Below are 18,936 nucleotides of genomic sequence, written 5' to 3' on the forward strand. Positions count from 1 at the left end.
CGGAAGGCAGAAGGAATAATGAGAAGTATAGGATAAGTTGGAAGTACAAAGAAATGACATCACAAAACAGGGACGAGTAGTTAAAATAATGCATAACAGCTGAAGACATTACCGGCTGGAGTGTTTAAAGGCAGAGAGAGACAACAAGGAGTAATAAATAAATAACAGTTAGACGTAAAGAATAACTTGGAAGGATAAAACAAACTAAGCTTAAAAAGACGTGTCAGGCGAGGCGAGAGACGGGAGGATGAAAGTAAAAGTCAATAAATAAAAGTGGCGGCGGAGGAAGGCACCACTCAGCCCTCCACTCGTCCCATTGACAGGAACACGGGCGGCACTGATTTACTCTATTAAGCATTCATTTGTTCAAGCGAGGGACAGCTCCAGGCGCGGCGAACCCTTTCCTTGGACCCGAAGTAAATAAACATATCTATTTTGCTTGGACGGCTCCTTCAGGCAAGCTAGTCTCTCTCTTATACAAGGCACATATACATAGTTGGTATACGGTAATACACATAATATTGCAAGTGTTTGATCTAAACTTCACACGCTTAATTAAGGGTCGGCCAAATGAAAAATGTGTTCTGGAAAAATTTTCCCTCTAAAGAGCTGAGCCTGCTAATATTTCTCAGACTCACTTTTTGTTAATTAAGAGCCAGGTAAATAAATACATGGTGCGGCGCGTGTCAAGTCGGTGAGTGCGCCTGGCTGGCTTAAGGGCTGCCTCGTGTCTGCTTTATGGCCACGCGCTGCCACACTGAAAGCTAATTTCATCCTTGTCTTGTATGTTATCAAGGATGGGTATTTTTCCCTCCTGCTTGTACAATATCAGACACTTTACTCACCCAGCAGCTCACCTCGCCTGCATCAGTAGACACTCACACCTCCACCCAGTTACCTGCTGCCGGCTCACGTGTATAATTGTGTGGATGTTTGAGTTATTCTGGTTACTGTTTACTGTGATTTACGTTGTTGTGTTAACTGAGCAAATTATTTAACTTGTGGATGATAACATGAATAGTATTGTTAGTTTGCCTTATCACGTCATTTTATTTAAGTAGACCGGAGAAAAATAAAAGCTATCAAGATTGACAGATTTCCGGGTAAAGGAAATTGTTATGTTTAGTAACTTAAGAAATAATACAATTGAAGATAGAACGTAACGAACCTAGATTATACCGATAAGTGTTCGTTTAACAAAAGACTCTCTCTCTCTCTCTCTCTCTCTCTCTCTCTCTCTCTCTCTCTCTCTCTCTCTCTCTCTCTCTCTCTCTCTCTCTCTCTCTCTCTCTCTCAGCTTGGCGATAATGTAAACGCATTCAGAAAACTTTGGTGAATTATTTAACGGCGTGTCGCTCCCCAGAAAGCATTAACGTGATCCTGATGAATGTCATAACTTTTCGTATTAAAAGTTTCGTCGTTAATAAGCACAGAAAAAAATAAAATAAACAAACAATTACTTCGAGTTCTCGTGAACCTAAAATGACATAACTTAACAATATGTAGTAATCTGACGCCCACACATTCTTTCACTGTGCCGTCATAACAGCTCCTGAAATGTCTTGTTCATTGTTTAAGTTCTAGTTGTTACGGAGCCAAAATTATGTCGGTCAGTCAATCTTTGTATTTTTATCACCTGCGAAATATCAACATTGATCAGATCGTGAAACAAGCGTCCATTTTTAGTTCTGGCAGCTGACCTCCTGCTGCAGTGTAAGCACCACTTGCCTCATTTAATGAACCAGTGTGGGGAGTCTTGCCGGATTTGTTAACTCACTTGTTGCAAAGGTGAAAAAGCTCTTTTGAGACTCTGACGTCTCTTTGCAGCGACAACGGTTCTTTAAAATCAAACTATACATTTCTCCGATACTGTATACATGTTATACAAATAGTGTTTTATAAACCGATTGATAAAATAAAAGAGGAGAAAAAATATCAACTTCTAAAGCATTTCTCCGATTCTGTATACGTATTATAGTATATAAGTAGTGTTGTATAAAGCTAAAAACATCAACATATTGTACCGCATGAAAACTTTGTTGGCTTCTCGCAGTTTCTCGTATTTTCTTACATTCTTGTGGAAGGTCAATACGTCTTGTTCTCTCCCCCTCCCAGGGTCACCACGAGGATGTCCTGCCCCATGGACTTCAGCGCCTACCCCTTCGACCACCAGGTGTGCTACTTCAGAATGGAGAGCTGTGAGTACCTGCGCCAGGAGAAAGGAAGGAGGAGGAGAGGGGGAAGGGAGAGAAGTGATGGGAAAGGAGGCATAATTATAGTGAAGGAGATAAAGGGGGAGATATTGACAATATAAGTGAAGTAAAAGAAGGAGACAGGGAAGAGAGACAAAGGAGACAGCAGTAAAAGCAAATAGATAAGTATCCAAGAAAAAAAAAAAGAAAAAAAAAGAAGCATACTAAATTATCATGATTCCCTTTTCTCAAACTCTCTTCAGCTGGAACTCAAGAACATGGTGCTACAATATATAGTCGCTGTAACCTAACCAGTATATATGTGCGATGTGAAAATAATCAGTTTATACACCGCTTCTTTGTACTGTATGCAGTATGTTTCTGGCTTCAGTGCAGGAACGAAATGAGCCGTGAAGTGTGAGCTGTATGGTCGACCACGCTCACTCGTTACTCGGTAGTTTATGCTTTATTTTATTACTCATCTGATTTATGGTTCCCCGATAGTGCTGCCCACGCCTTGCATCATGCTTGATTTAGTGGCATAAAGACGAGGTGCAGGGAACGCAGGGGAATCGAAAGAAAAATCAGTGAAAAAGGAGAAAGAGAACAAGGAGGGGAAAAAAAAAAATTGTAAAAAAAATGAGCTGTAGTAGATGGAGGAGGTGGAGGAAGAGTAGAGGAAGAGAAGGAGAGGCTCGTGAATCAATGTTACGCAAGTAATGGGTCTCCTAAATACTGACGATGTAGGGTCTTGCCTCTCTTGATTGGAGTGTGTTGATTAGTGAACCTGTTGTTGTTGTTGTTGTTGCTGTTCTTCTTCTTCTTCTCCTTTTTCTTCTTGCTGCTGTTGTTGATGGTGTTGTTGTTGTTATTGTTGTTGTTGTTGTTCTTTTTCTTCTTGCTGCTGTTGTTGGTGGTGGTGTTGTTGCTGTTGTTATTACTGTTACTGCTGTTGTTGTTGGTGCTGCTTGTGCTGTCCCTACTACTGCAAATGGTGCAGGAGGCTGTAATCATACGGAAAACTTGCCCTACGCCATAGTTAAAGACAAGACGGTATTAATCATCTTATTCCGAACACTTAACGGTTCACAGACAATAGTGAAAGGCATTGTTATTGCTTGCTGCGAATTTCTGATCGTGGTAAGGAAGTGTTGTAAACTGGTGGGCTGTACGCAGTTTGCAAGGCTCCGGCTCTTCATCATATTCCACTTTCTTGAGGCCGAGGGTGAGTAATGGCCTTATGTTAAGTGAAAAATGAGGTGCCAAATTTTCTATCCTACATCACGCAGCGGGGAAGGTGCAGACAGGCCTCCGAGCCTCGTGCGACGTGGTGAGAAGCATGTGGGAGTGGGTAAACCAGAACAACTTGAATAACACTACGTATTCAGCATATCATCGCGTTCTTTCCATAAATCTAAGATATTGCGGCTTTGTGCTCTTATAAGAATAATTTTCAGTGGCCAGAAAGATCGCTTCTTTGAAATCTCATGAACATTTTTCCATTCATGACGCAGAAATTCTTGCTAAACGTTCCCTTGAATCACGAAAGCGCCATTGAAACTCTCAGTAACTTACACTACAGTCTGGTGAGAGTAGTCGAGACAAGACGCCATAATGTTTGAGAATATGCTCTATAATGTGTTTCGAAGCGCTTTATGGTCTCATGAGGACTGTTTTCAAAAATCACATAGATATTTTTTTTTTTCAGAATCTCATGGACATATTTTAATTAGTGATGCACAGTCCTTGCCAAACGCTCCCTAGAATCATGAAGACACTATTAAAAAATCCCAGTAACTTACACTAGAGCTTGGTTAAACAAGTCGAGACATTGACGCCGAGACGTATGACAACACGAGCCGTAACGACATGGCCAGAAATTGATTAACCTCCCGCACTCTTACTGTGTTTTTAGTCTTCCTTAATCTCTATGCCTGTAATCTCTCTCCATACAAAAGCTAGCAACAGATACACTGCCACCAATCATTAGGTCACACTCACACTGTTTAGCGTTTTGTATTAATCTTTACGCCTGAAATCTCTCCATACAAAACCTGACAACCGACACACTCCCATCAACCATCAGATCACACTCACACTGTTTATGTATATATTTCTTTTAACCTCCACGCTTTTAATCTCCTGACAGTCTCCTTACAAAAGCCGACAACTAACACACTGCCAGCAACCATTAGAGCAAAGAAACAGTATTACAATATATGGTCGTTATAACCTGAATGTATCCAGTACAGTGTAAAAAGAATGAATTTATATACCGCTTCTCTGTACAGTGCCAGTAACCATCAGAGGACAAAAATACTGGAAAACCCTCTGTTATTTACCATGACTGTACTTGGCATCCGCTTTCTGCTGTTTGAGATGCCGGAGAAACACGGCTCGGTAAATCAGAAGCATTTGGACAAGACAAGAGGACTCGAGGGACGCTTGTTATGGAAGAGATACGTGCTCAACATAGCTCAACCGGAGAGAGACTGTAAAGTGCCTTGCGTGAGGAGAAGCAATATTGTTCTCATTCGACAGAATGCAAGACTAGAGAATGATAAGTAGGAGAAACGAAGCCAGGGAGATTTTCAGGTTGAGATTTTCAGAGGAATTAGAGAGAAAAAAAAAAACGATAGGAAAGTGGTGTAGTAAATGTGTGTGTGTGTGTGTGTGTGTGTGTGTGTGTGTGTGTGTGTGTGTTTTATCGACCTCTTTCCAAGCTCCACATCACCAAAGAGAACCACATAAATAACATCTGCATATTCAGCATATCATCGCATTTTTTTTTCTCTCTCTCTTTTCATAAACCTAAGATATGGCGGCAGGTGTTGCGTGTGAGTGCAACGTTTTGAATCTGACTGACGGGTTTTAGCCTTTTTGCTTTTACCAATTCAACCTTGCAGGGAATATATAGGCTCTGTTCCTCTTTGTTCTTGCTTCACACGGCTCACTTGTCGCCTTCCATCACCAGACAAATCACAGTTTTTACCAGAGAGAGAGAGAGAGAGAGAGAGAGAGAGAGAGAGAGAGAGAGAGAGAGAGAGAGAAATCATAGTGTGTTGTCTCAGGTCATAATTTTAAGCGGAGTGAGAGAGAAAAAAAAAAAATCACAATATGTTACCCTTCCTTAAACTTATTGATTATATATGTTTTTAGAATTATTAAAAGGAATTGCAACATATATGAAAAACAATTGTGAGAAGATTTGCCGATGTAATGACATACTATTTTAATCATCATCGTATTGAACTGACTCGTCTCTATGAAGTCACTCCTTTTCTGTGCGGAATGTTGCACTGAAAAGATGATGTGTTTTAAATTTTCATGGCGCTATATTTCGTGTTCTGAATCTCGAGAGAGTGAAGGTTAGACATACAATAAAGATACGGCTTCCATGTTCCTTTTCTCCTGCTTTCCTTTTTTTTTTTTGCTTCTTTCTTCTTTAAGTTTTAGATTTTAAGCATTACTACTTCACGATGGATTACACCGTCCAAGATACAAGTTTTATATCATCTTTCTTTTTTTCCGTTTCTTTCTTTTTTTTTCTTTTAAGTTTTATGTTAGAATTACAACATTAGTACGAGCTATACCTTGATGTTAGGAATGTAACATCATGGCATCCAGAATAATGACGCTATTCAACCTACGTTTTATTTATCAACACTCGAAAGATGAATACTAACGCTAATTTGTTATAAGGATTACAACATTAGTACGAGCTATACCTTGAAGTTAGGAATGTAATATCATGGCACCCAGAATAATGACGCTATTCAACCTACGTTTTATTTATCAACACTCGAAAGATGAATGCTAACGCTAATTTATGTCTCAGTCACCACCACCACCACCACCATCACCACCGCAGCTGCCTTAACTGGTTTGTGGCGCAGCTGTCAAATGATGTTTATTTGACACACTAATGTGATGGCTCCGCTTTAAGCAATCTCTTCCTTCCCCTCGCCGCTCTCTCTTCTCCATCCCTCCCTCACTCCCATCCACTCACCTTTAAATTCCCCGCAGATCCGCCCCCGTCTTCCAAACACCTGTTGAATGCGCATCCCCTGGTGTTGCCACTCTTCACCTGCGCGTCACCTGCTGTTGCCGTGATGATAGCATCTCCTCGCCTCTAGACGTATTGTAGCACAGTGCAGGAGGGACAGTAGGGAAAAAAAAAAACGGTTGGAATTACAGCAGGTGTATAAAGAGAAAAATATTATTGATTTTTTTTTTTTTTTGGCAATACGAGAAAAATGAAAAGTTAAAAGGAATGATTTGTATTTTTTGGGTGAATAAGAGAGAGAGAGAGAGAGAGAGAGAGAGAGAGAGAGAGAGAGAGAGAGAGAGAGAGAGAGAGAGAGAGAGAGAGAAGTAAAAACAGAAATACAAATAACAAATAAAAAATGAGAATACTAAAAAAAAAAAAAAAAATCAATTACCCCAGGGAGTGCAGTTTCAAGGCCAGATTCCAGCAACAGGACACAACTCAGCGCAGCTCCAGTTATCTTGTTATCTTCTGGTTAATGTGTAATTGATGAAGCCTGGATCCTGTCATTAATGTGTTAAGTTTGTTTTAATGCCTTTAATGCATAGTGATAGTATCTTTTCCATTACAAAATGGCTGTTTTATTTTCCCTGATTTTATCTTATTTTGTGATTTTGTTCCATACTTGCGATATTTTCTATAGTTTTACCGTATTGCAGTGACGTTTTCTTTGGTTGCTAGTATTTTTTTTACTCGAAATAATACTTTTACATAGTTTTTTTTTCTCTTGTTTTTTATTCATTTAAAACTAGTTCAGTAGTTTTATCATCGTTAAGTCCTCACAATAATTCCATATTTAGCGAATCTACGTCACTGAATGTTCAATAAATTCTATATCGACTCGAATGGACAGTGATCAATGTAGTTGTCGAGCAAAGCGTCGCACAATTTTTCTTTTTTTTTTCTACCTCTTAACTTCGATGTCATGTCGTATATCACGATGGCAAAGACTTAATTACAATTACAGTCTGTTCCATTGTGTGTCGTGTCAGCGTCGTATCAGCTTCACCTTTGTCCGAGTTTCGCTAATTACTTTTCCTAGAATCTCCTGCATACAACCCAATCGTGGTAGTACCTGTGTATTGTATTCCTGCTGTTTTTTTCTTTTCTCTCTCTCTCTCTCTCTCTCTCTCTCTCTCTCTCTCTCTCTCTCTCTCTCTCTCTCTCTCTCTCTCTTCTTTTTCTTTTTTTCTTTTTTCTGCCTTCTCTTCTTATTCCTCGTTCTCGTCCTCCGCTTCCTCTTTATTGTTGCTGTTGTTGTTGTTGTTGTCCTTCCTCCTCCTCCCCCTCCTCCTCCTCCTACTCCTCCTCCTCCTCCTACGTAATTGAATAACTAAAGAAGCCAGTCTTACAATCAGCAATATTTATAAACACCTCACACATGCATCTTCACCACCACTATGCATAACAGATTCTCTCATGCACACATACCACTCCAGTTAAGTAAAGAATCATGAGCCGCCACCTTGATAACAGAGCATAAGATGATCGTAAACAAAAGCAACCAAGAATGCATTGCTGTGTTTGAAATTACATTAGGGATTCACAGATGTCCTTGTATGTTTGTGTACTCTACTGCATCTTCTTACCTTATTGCTTTTACCGAACTGTATTTTTTTTGCAGGGTTGAGTCAAGTTAATTTGTCGTGCTTGTGTTTAAAGCTATGAATATCTGTATATGTTTGATTATCATTGTCTTTGTACTGTCTTGTTGGTCTCCGTGACTGAAGTGTATTCAAATCCTGTCGCTCCAGGAAGTTATTAGCAAATTTTTACCTTGTTAGTTTTACGTCATTAATTTACGCGTGAACCTGATTATTCAAAGGCTCCAGCTGCTTGGTTTTTCTTTCCCCTTAGTCTTGTGTGATAAAAATATGTGACCCGTGGTAATAACATTATTAATTCGTCTCCTTTCTTTCCTTGCGTCCAATTCCTCCCCTTTTGCCATTGCTTTCTTCCTTGTCTTCGTGTCCTTTCCTCCTGCCTTTCTCTCTTTCTCTCTCTCTCATCTTCATCTGTGTCGCTTTCTTCTCTTTGTGTCTTCCTTATTCTTTCTTTTTCCTTCTCCTCCTCCTCTTCCTCCTCCACCACTTGCTCATCTCCTTTCTGTGCTGTTCTCCTTTTACTTCATTTGTCCATCTCCTTGACAACCCCTGGCTTTTTCTTCTTGTCCATTTGCTCCTTCTCCTTCTCTTCCTCCTCCTCCTCCTCCTCCTCCTCCTCCTCCTCCCCGCCCCCGCAGACCAGTTCACGTCCAAGCAGGTCTCGTACAAGTGGTTCAATCCAGTCATCGAGCGCTCCAACAACATTCGTCTTGGCCAGTTCGACTTCGACTTCTACAGCGTGCAGCAGCAAAACACCTCACACACCACAGGTACCGCTGACTGGCCGGCCTCCTCGTCTTTTTTTTTTCTTCTTCGTCGTCCTCTTTTGTCTCCTCTATAAATTGCCATATAGGGACTACAGTAAAATCCCTCTTATCCGGCATCAACGGGACCGCCGACATGCCGGATACTTGAATATTGCCGGATACTTGAATAGAAGTGAAATTATGTCCACAATCACCATCCTACACTCACGCATCTTACCATAACAAAGATCAGCTGATCTGATCAGCTGCTTAAGTGTAAGCACAACACGCTTCCTCTTTTCTACAACTTTAGGCATGATGAAGGCGTCAGGCGATAAACAGTGCACACGCGGGACTGAGTCACTGAGTAAACACAGTGCAGTGGGCCGCGGGTGGCGCGAAGCAGTGCGCTCTGGTGGCGAAGGGACAAAGTATGCCTCGCGCGGGAATTTTAATCGATTTTATGAGTACACATTGATTTTTTATTGATTTTAAGGCTCAGGAAAAAATGTGCCGGATACTTGAAGCTGCCGGATACTCGAATGCCGGATAAGAGGGATTTTACTGTATATAGTTTCTGTTTGTTCCTCTTTTGTGATCTTGTGTCTTTTTTTTTGTCCTCTTTCTATTCTTTCCCCTTGTCCTCTATTTTCCTGTTTTTTTTTCTTTTTTTCTTTCCTTCTTTTTTTTATTTATTTATTTCTGCTCGTTTTTCTTCTTGTTCTTATTCTTCTTGTTCTTGTTCTTCTTATTCTTATTCTTCTTTTTCTTGGTCTTCTTGTTCTTTTTCTTTTGTTCTTGTTCTTCTTATTCTTATTCCTCTTTTTCTTGTTCTTCTCGTTCTTGTTCTTCTTCTTCTTGCGCTTGTTCTCGTTTTCTCTATACAATTTTCATGCAGTTTCTTCTTCCTACATGGTAATGCTTTTTTTCTCCCATCAGTCGTGGCTGGAGAGAATGGTAGGTGGGGAGGAGCCTTCCTTCTTATCTTTCTTACTGTATACTAGATAGTTTCATCCCCACAAACAACCTCGTAAGAAACTACAAGTATGCTGTTTTTTGTTCATCCGTTGTGCTCCTCTTCCTCCTCCTCCTCCTCCTTTCATTCATTGCTTTATATTTTCTTTATCTTTGTATTTTTCTTCCCCGAACGTGGTAAAGCCTTTAACACGCATTTGTTATTGTAAACGTAATATATCAGAGTGTGTGAGCCTTCATAAAACACCGTCTTTTCATGGGTGTTTTCATGTCCCTTTTCTTTTTATCATTTTTGCATAGCATATACGAGGTGTTTTTTTTTTTGCAATTTCTATAACAGATACGATTTTTTATATAGTGTGTTATGTTGTGTGAATAGTGCACGACTGAGCGAAAAATTGTGAAATGGAACGAGAGAGAGAGAGAGAGAGAGAGAGAGAGAGAGAGAGAGAGAGAGAGAGAGAGAGAGAGAGAGAGAGAGAGAGAGAGAGAGTTTTTCGTTAAAGATCAAAAGGTAGAAGACAATGATACAGGTTCTCTTCTTTTTGTCTTTCTTTTTCTTTCTATTTTGTCATGAGTGTTTATTCAGTCTAGCTTGCACTCTCTCTCTCTCTCTCTCTCTCTCTCTCTCTCTCTCTCTCTCTCTCTCTCTCTCTCTCCTCTCCTCTCTCCTCTCTCTCTCTCTCTCTCTCTTTCTCTCTCTCTATCTATCTCACCCACCCACTCCCCACGCTCTCCCACCCCCCCTACCTCTCTACCTCTCTCCCACACTCAACCACCCCTTCCCATCCCGACCTCTCTTACTCCTCACCTCCCACGCAGGCAGCTTCCCCCTGCTGATGGTGGAGGTGGTACTAAAGAGACGCATCAGCTACCACCTTATGAATACTTTCCTGCCCTCTGGCCTCTTCGTGTGCGTCTCCTGGCTCACCTTCCTCGTGCCCGCAGACCAGATCCCCGGCAGGATGGTCCTCACGATCACGACGCTGCTCACTCTTGTCTCCATGTTCGCCGCCGTCAGGTTAGTTAGTGGTGGTGGTGGTGGTGGTTATGTAAGAATATTAAGGGAAGTTGCATCAAGTCATCAAGTCTACATGTGGTGGTCCCTGTAGTACCAATAGTAGTAGTAGTAGTTGTTGTTGTTGTTGCTGTAGTAGTGGTAGTGGTGTAGTTGTAGTAGTAGTAGTAGTAGTAGTAGTAGTAGTAGTAGTAGTAGTAGTAGTAGTAGTAGTAGTAGTAGTAGTAGTAGTTGTTGTATTAGAAGTAGTAGTAGTAGTAGTAATAGTAGTAGCTGTAGTAGTGGCACTAGTAGTAGTAGTAGTAGTAGTAGTAGTAATAGTTTTTGTTGTTGTTGTTGTTGTTGTTGTTGCTGTTGTTGTAGAAGTAGAGACACAAAAAAAAAAACATCATATTATAGTACCATCACACAGAGACACACACACACACACACACACACATCCATCACGTACTATACTCGCTTCCTTCATTGATGTTATTGGGTTCAGGATTGCCGTGTGTGTGTGTGTGTGTGTGTGTGTGTGTGTGTGTGTGTGTGTGTGTTTAGAGAGCGTGATGGATCTTGCCATCGTCACCTGGCTATATTACCTTTCATCCTCGCCACGCCGCCGCACGCACGTCAGCGGAGCAGCGGATCATTTTTAGACTAAATTCAATTAAATCACCCCTGTGTTTATAATCTACTTTTATTTGTTTGTTTTTTTCTTGCGTTGTAGGGAGTCTGTTCAAAAAAAGAGAGAAAGAAAAAAAGAGGCCTACTCAACTTTCCCTTCCCAAAAGTCAAAGTATTATTCAAAAGAAGTTGGCCAATTTATTTCTTGTTACTCTTCCTTTGAAACAGTTCAGGTCGTAGACAGCACATGGCAGTACCTTCAGGGCAAGTATTCAGTTTGTTCCTGTGGAGTAATTACCTTGCTCCTTGTCTTATTACAGACAGGAACAAACATAATAATATACTTGCTATCCCTGATGAGACTGTGATAGGCTCCACTAAGTTAAGAGATAATGGTAAAGACGAAAGCTTCCTTGTGCACACTACTTATATTTATCGTCTTGTCTTTGCTGTAAAATTTGCTTGCATGGACGCACAGAAAGAAGGGAACATAAGAGGTTAACTTTGTCTTGTCTAGATCAGGGAAGAGAACATAAGAGGTTAATTTTGTTTTGTCTAGGTCATGCAAGAGAAGGTAAGAGGTTAACTTTGTCTTGTCTAGATCAGGAAAGGAACATAATAGGTTAACTTTGTCTTGTCTAGGTCATGGAATTATTTGAGACACTAGCACAAAGAAGTCTAAAAATGCTGCAGCTGAATACTAGAAAAAAATTGTCTACCAGTGAAAGAGTTAACGAGATTGATCGCCCTTAAGGTTATCCGATGCATTACAGTTCTTCATATTTTTAGCGTTACTATTCTTTGCCTCACCTTCGCACCTTCGCTCGGGAGTCAAAAACTCAGGTGTTGGCCGTGGTGATGACGGAGGACCATATTCTAAAACATTTCTGCTCACACCTCGATGACTTTCTAAAGACTCTAGTTGAAGTGACACGGTTTTTAAGGATACTTTTTTTATTCAAGTGAGATATTAGCAAAATTTCTACATTATTAAGAAGAGACACAAACTAATTATCACTGTGGCCTTTGAAAATAGTCGTGGCGAGAGAGCAAGGCGTTTCAGAATAGGGGCAGAGACGCGCCATCACACGAATCACGTAAATAAAGAAAGATTCATATGAAATATGTCACGCTGTAAAATTCACCGTCACTCTGAGAATAATCCATCCCTTGAACCACTGACTCCGTTTTTCTCAAGCCTCGAGTTTATTTATTGCCTGGTGTGAGTGGTGGGAGCATTTATTCGTACCAGTCACGGAAATCTATTGACGGGGAAGTCGTGATGCGCTGCACTCTTCACTGCTTTTACTTTTGTTGCATAAATAACCTGAATTTACGAGATAACGCTGAAAATGTTACTGGTAGATTTGGAGGTGGAGGGAATGGAATGACCTATCCACATACTCTTCCATTTTCTTCACTCCTTTCTTCAGTCCACCTTTCTTCTTTTCCCGTCATCCACTCTTTCTGTCAGCCCATCTCTTCTATTTAGCCTCTATCCACCTTCCCTTCCACTCTCTGTCAGTTCACCTCGCTTCTCTACCCTCCATCCACTCTGTCTTCTATTCCCTCCTTCATCTCATCCCTCCTCTATTTCCTCCATTCACTCTCTCTCTTCTATTCTCTCCTACACACCTGTTCTTTCTTTTTCCTTCATCTTTTCCCTCTCTTTTCTACTTCTCCTTCAATACACCTCATTTCTTTTCCCTACCATTCTCCTTCACCCCCTTCTTTAGTCCACCTATCCTTCCTTCACTATCTCCTCCACTCACTTAGCCCTTGTTTCTTTTTCCTGTCATCCTCCTTCATTTCATTCCAAAGTCCATCTATCCTTCTCCCTTCCTCCACTGTCTCCTCCACTCTTTTCTCTCTTGTTTCCTTTTCTTACACCCTCCTTCAGTTCCTTTCCTAACCCACCTATCCTTCTTCACTCTCTTCCCCCTTTCCCCCCATCACAGCTCGCTTAACTGCTGTTTCCTCCACTGCACCCGCCGCTGCTCCTCCCCTCCTCTCCTCGTCCCCTCACGACCTCGTATCTCCTTGGCATAATTCCTTTTTAATGCGCCGCCTTATTCCAGCAGCGTCCGCGGGTCTGCCATGATTGCACCGCCTGCTTGTCCTTGTGCGCGTCACGTGGCTCTTACTGGAAGGGGAGAGGGAGGGAAGAGGCAGTGAAGGGGAAGAGAGACGGGGAAGGAGGAAGGAGGAGGCAAGAGAGGGGGAAGCGATGGGTAGGATGAGGTGGAGAAAGGTTAAGGTCAAGGGAGAGGAATCAGGGAAGTGAAATGATATGCTCTTAGTATGATTCTTACTCGTACTACGGAGATACTGGATCAGGTTAACTACGTAGGTTGCTGATGAGAAGGCCGAGGGAGCTGGGAGGTGGAGAGGCCGAGGGGCAGGTAAGATAATGAGCAGGTAATTAAAATATTTCTTCTTTTATCATGGAATTCTTATAATATTACTTAAACAACGACTTGAGTTAGCTATTATATTACTGAAGATAAGAGGGTGTAGAGCAGTGGGGAGGGAGGGACTGAGGGACAGGTAGGAAAAACGATAATAATGAAATATCTCTTCTTTATTACGCAGTCCTTATAGTATTACATAAATAATGGCTTAATTTAATCATTACATTACTGAAAATAAGAAGGTTTGAAGAAGGTGGAGAAGGAGGGACTGAGGGACAACCAAGAAAATTTATAATAGTGAAATTATCTCTTCTTTATCACAGTCTTTATAATATCAATCGAGCACTGACTTGACGATCAGATTACTGGAGATGGAAGGACTCGGGGAGGGATGGAGAGGGAGGGAGTGAGGAGCAGGTGAGGAAACGATCAGGTAATCAAATCATCTCTTCTTCTCCACATAATTCTCATTCTTTTTACTCGAGCACTGACTTAACTAAATTACTAATACCCGAAAAATGCGGAAAGATGAAGAGTGAAGACTTGGAGACAGGTAAGAAAAAACATCACAAAAATAATCTCTACATTTCATTACCTAAATCCCAAGACACTTATCCTTTAATTTGGAGAACCCTTTTCACTACACTCTTTGAGAACTGGCACCTTTAGTGAGCCCAGTGTCCCCTCTAATACACACCTACAAAAAAGAATAAATAATACAGGAACACAGCCTTAATTCAACCATCAAATTCGTATGGAATCAGATAAATTATGTCTTTCTTTGCCATTAATCTGAAGGATCAAAACACTTCAAATGAAAGCTTTATTACCCTCGCGAGTTCGAGGAATCAGTGCAGCCGGTCGGGAGTCAGAAAGCTGAGGCGTCAAGGCGGTGATACAGGGAGAGATGGTGACAGAGGGAGGAAGGGGGTGACGCAGGAAGGGAGGCGGCGTTATAGAGGGAGGCTGGGAACGAGGGGAGTGAAGGACGAGCAGCAAGTGTCGATCATTCATTTGGGAAAGAAAGAATAGGGTGACAAGAGCAGAGAGAGAGAGAGAGAGAGAGAGAGAGAGAGAGAGAGAGAGAGAGAGAGAGAGAGAGAGAGAGAGAGAGAAAGGTCTGTCACTAGAGGGCACTGTAGTCACAAAATTAATAGAGGGCTCTTACGACACATATAACACGTAGATGGAGGAAACACCTCTTTGATGTTTGATTATTTACCTGCAAGTTTCCTATCTTGGTACAACCAAAAAGTGGAGCGGATAGGTGGATAAGTTATCGAGAGAGATTGGCCAGATGTGTGTGTGTGTGTGTGTGTGTGTGTGTGTGTATGTGTGGTAGGATAGACTAATCTCGGAACATTTATGTACATTTCCTAAAAAGAAAAACTAAAGGAGTCTTTGTTTTGCCTCCGCTGGTTGCTGCACCAGGAAAATAACAGGAAAGAAATAAGAAAAGGACACGTTATTTCACTTGGAAACTGTGTTCGTCCTTAACACGGATGGGCGAAGCGGCGCGTGTTGTCTACGTGGTGCTGAGTGAAACGAGTGTGCAATTAAGGCAGGATGTAAGCCTTCTTTCACTTTATTCAAGTTGTAGTGGTTAGCGGTTGTAGTAGTAGTAGTAGTAGTAGTAGTAGTAGTAGTAGTAGTAGTAGTAATACCAACAACAACAAAAGCATCAGCCATTTTTTCTTTACCTTTCCCTGTACTACCACCCTACATCCCTTACATTAACACAGACCACTCCATCACAAACACCTCATACGTCCCAAGAAGTCTGACCCATACGTTTGCTCTTTCTATCTGCTCCTATGTTACTCAGCAATGCTCTATCCGCAGGGAGGAGAGCCCCAAGGTGTCGTATGCCAAGGCGGTGGACCAGTGGATGATCATGTGCATCATCTTCGTGTTCCTGGTGCTGTTTGAGTTCACCGGCGTCATCCGCATGTACGAGCTGGGGCGGCGGGCGGCTGAGAAAGACACTAATAGCTCAACCGAACGCACTCACGCATCTATTCCCTCCACCACCACCCCTAATAGAGTGCCCACCGCCACCTCACCACCCTCCGAAGCTTCCTCTCAGCCCAGTGTGATCCCTTCAACCATCGACCTAGTGAGCCACGCGTCGAGGAGGAGCATGCAGAAGCAGCAGCGGGTGTGGGGAGACAAGGAGGTGGTGGCGAGTGAGGAGGACGGGACGAGGAGCAAGCAGGGGGGGAGGCAACAAAAGGAGGAGCAGGGCGAGGGATGTGCTTCTACCTGCTTACCCGAGGCCTTCCTATATGTGAGCACAGTCAACACACACACACACACACACACACACACACACACACACACACACACACACACGCATACACACACACAGACGGTGAATACAATTAGCGACATTTATTCATATCTTGTTTATGTTCTTGTATTTTTGGTTTTAGTTAACTGACTCATCATTTGTTCATTCCCCCGTCCTCTCTTCTTTCCTCGGGTATTTGGTTCTCCCTCTCTTTCCTTCCTGATTCTCCTATTCCATCCTTGCTTTCTTCCTCGTGTGCTTTGTTTTATTTCCATTTTTTTCTTCACTCGCTCGTCGTTGTCTTTTCTCTCTCTTTTCTCTCTCTTTCCTGCCCTCATGGCTTTCTTCCTTCCTTCCCTCCTATTTTTCTCCTCCTCCCTACCTACCTTTACTTTTTCTTGTATTCTTTGTTTTCTTCCTCCTTTCCCTTCCGCCCTTGCTTCTTTCTTTCCTTTCTTCCTTCCAGTCTTCCGCTCATCCTTCCGTCCTTTCTTACTTTCCTTTTATGTCTGCTCGTATCACTTATTTCCTTTCAGACAAACTATATTCATTCATTCCTTATTTCTTTCCCTCCCATCCTGTCCTTCCTTACGTTCCACCATCTTTCAGCCTCCCAGTCACCGTTCCCGCTTTCAATCTTACTTTCACATCCTTGTTGCAGGCAGCGCCCGAGGAGACATACACACCTATGTTTGTCAAGGTTAGACGCTCCACACACCCTCTCAGGCCTCCTCTCCATGCCAATGCCCTTCCAACACTTGCCACATTCCTTCAACACCTTATGCAACTCCTCAACACCGCCACGTCCACTCAACACACCCTACCACCACCTCGACCACCTGTGAGCCTCGTCAGCCGTTTGACCTTCTTAACTTAACACTTAACATCACCTGCCTCACTTTCGTAATACTGTGCCTCTCTCATACACCGCCACGTTCTCCTTCCACCTTTTCTATGGACTTTTTACTCCCTTGCTCTGTTGACGTCTGACGGTCATTCAGCACTTTAGCTTCTTGTGGTGGTCTTTTGGTTAACTTTCTGTACCGTATTCACTAGTTTCTCCCCCTTCCTTTCTAGTGATTAGGTCAGTAGGGTGTTTGTTGAGGGATTCTTAAAGTTATTAGTTCGTCAGCCGGTTAGTTAGGTAGTCAGGCAGTCAGGAAGTTAGTCAGTCAGTTAGGTAGTTAGTCAGGTGTTCAGTTAGTCAGTCAGGCAGTTAGTCTGGTGGTTAGTCAGGCAGGCAGTCAGTTAGTTAGTCAGGCAGGAGGTCATTTTGGCAGTTAGTTAGACGTTCAGTTAGGCAGTTAGTCAGTTAGGCAGGCAGTCAGTTAGTCAGTCAGGCAGGAGGGTATCTGGAAAAGGTAACAAAAAGTGACGAGCTGAGAGTGAGAAAAGTGTATTAATTTGTAGTGTGTTACAAGTCATGTTATCTCGCCGCCATAGACTTTCGAAAGGGACAACAGGTGAGGCTTGAACGCACACACACACACACACACACACACACACACACACACACACACACACACACACACACACACACACACTTATGCTGACTTCATTGTACGTACATTTTTACATATAAAGACACGATTTGATATGTCTCGTGTGTGTGTGTGTGTGTGTGTGTGTGTGTGTGTGTGTGTGTAAGGCGGCATAACTCACGGCGTGCATGGCTAAGAGCAGTCAAGGTCGGAGGGCGGAGTTATTGCCTCGACGAAAGTTACATGAAAGGGAGAGAGAGAGAGAGAAGGACTGAGGAAGGCAAAGAAGATAAGGAGGAAGCAGTGAAGGAAAGGAATGGAGGGAAGGAGTGAGTGAAGCCAGACAGGGAAGGGAAGGGAAGGTGATCTCAACTTTGCTCCAGTAGAGAGAGAGAGAGAGAGAGAGAGAGAGAGAGAGAGAGAGAGAGAGAGAGAGAGAGAGAGAGAGAGAGAGAGAGAGAGAGAGAGAGAGAGAGAGAGAGAGAAGGTAAGGCGCTGATTCTTACCTTCAGAATCTCATGTTTTCATCTAATTTCGTGAGATAAAAGGTAGAAAACGTAGCCTCACTTTTAACAGCTTCACGTCGCGTTTTTTTTTTTTTTTCGTGTGTAGAGATTAGGAGATGAGCAAGACACGACTTTGTGAATTTTCTGACAGTAGTGGCAGACGACACTCATTTGGTATTATTTTTCTCCCGAAACAAATTAACTCCATTTAAATGTATAATCTGATTTAAGTGAAACCTGACTTAACATAAATTTGCATACATCATGACATTAATTCCACATTTTTCTTTACCTCTGAAATACTCTCATGTAAACAATTCACTAAACGAGTGAGATGATTAAAATTTAACCTAATTTCGCTTAAATTTGCAAACATCACGACATTAATCCCACTTTTTTCCATAGCCCTGAACTATTCTCATAAAAACAAATCATTTATAAACTGCAACCTAATTTGACTTGAACCTTACACACACTGGACATTAAATCCACGCCTTCTTCACCCCTGTACTATTATCACATAAACAAATCATCTAACTAAACCTAACATGACATGAACCGCACACACACTTGACTGGATTCTCACTCCACCACACTCGCTCTCACAACACCAAGTCTAAACAAAGGACGTAAATAAACTGCAACCTAATTTGACTTGACCCTTAAACAATGAACACTCCCCCACCTGCTCTCAAAAAACGTACAAAGTCTAAACAAAGGTTGGAAATAAACCCAAACCTCACTCTACTATAATCTAACACATCACTCTTTTTGCAGACCTCGGTGAAGCCAGTGGGCGAGGCGGTAAAAGTCAGGAAAGGCGGCTCGAGTTGGCGGGACTGGGGTGACCGCGTGGAGAGCTGGAGCTTGAAGGTGTTCCCGCTTTTGTTCGTAGTAGGCAACCTGTGCTACTGGGCGTACTGGCTCGGGAGGAGACGGTAGCCACGTCAGAACATAAACCGTTCTGTGCATCACCTGATCTACGTTCACTACATCACGTTCTCTCTACATAACTCCTCCTCTGTGTCGTCATTCCCCTCCTACTCCTCCACC

General features: G+C 42.2%; 1 protein-coding gene across 1 annotated transcript in view; it reads left to right on the top strand.

Moving 5' to 3' along the window:
- LOC135093296 (glutamate-gated chloride channel alpha-like) overlaps positions 1-18,886 on the top strand; it is a 65,561-nt gene extending 46,675 nt beyond the window's left edge. The window contains exons 6-10 of the mRNA XM_063992430.1: positions 2,116-2,198; positions 8,483-8,614; positions 10,388-10,586; positions 15,449-15,893; positions 18,661-18,886. Coding sequence (XP_063848500.1) covers positions 2,116-2,198; positions 8,483-8,614; positions 10,388-10,586; positions 15,449-15,893; positions 18,661-18,825 — 1,024 coding nt within the window. The 3' untranslated portion in view covers positions 18,826-18,886. The remainder of the gene's footprint in view (positions 1-2,115; positions 2,199-8,482; positions 8,615-10,387; positions 10,587-15,448; positions 15,894-18,660) is intronic.
- The last annotated feature ends 50 nt before the right edge of the window (positions 18,887-18,936 follow it).

This window comes from Scylla paramamosain, chromosome 42, assembly GCF_035594125.1.
Source record: "Scylla paramamosain isolate STU-SP2022 chromosome 42, ASM3559412v1, whole genome shotgun sequence".
Lineage (NCBI taxonomy): Eukaryota > Metazoa > Arthropoda > Malacostraca > Decapoda > Portunidae > Scylla > Scylla paramamosain.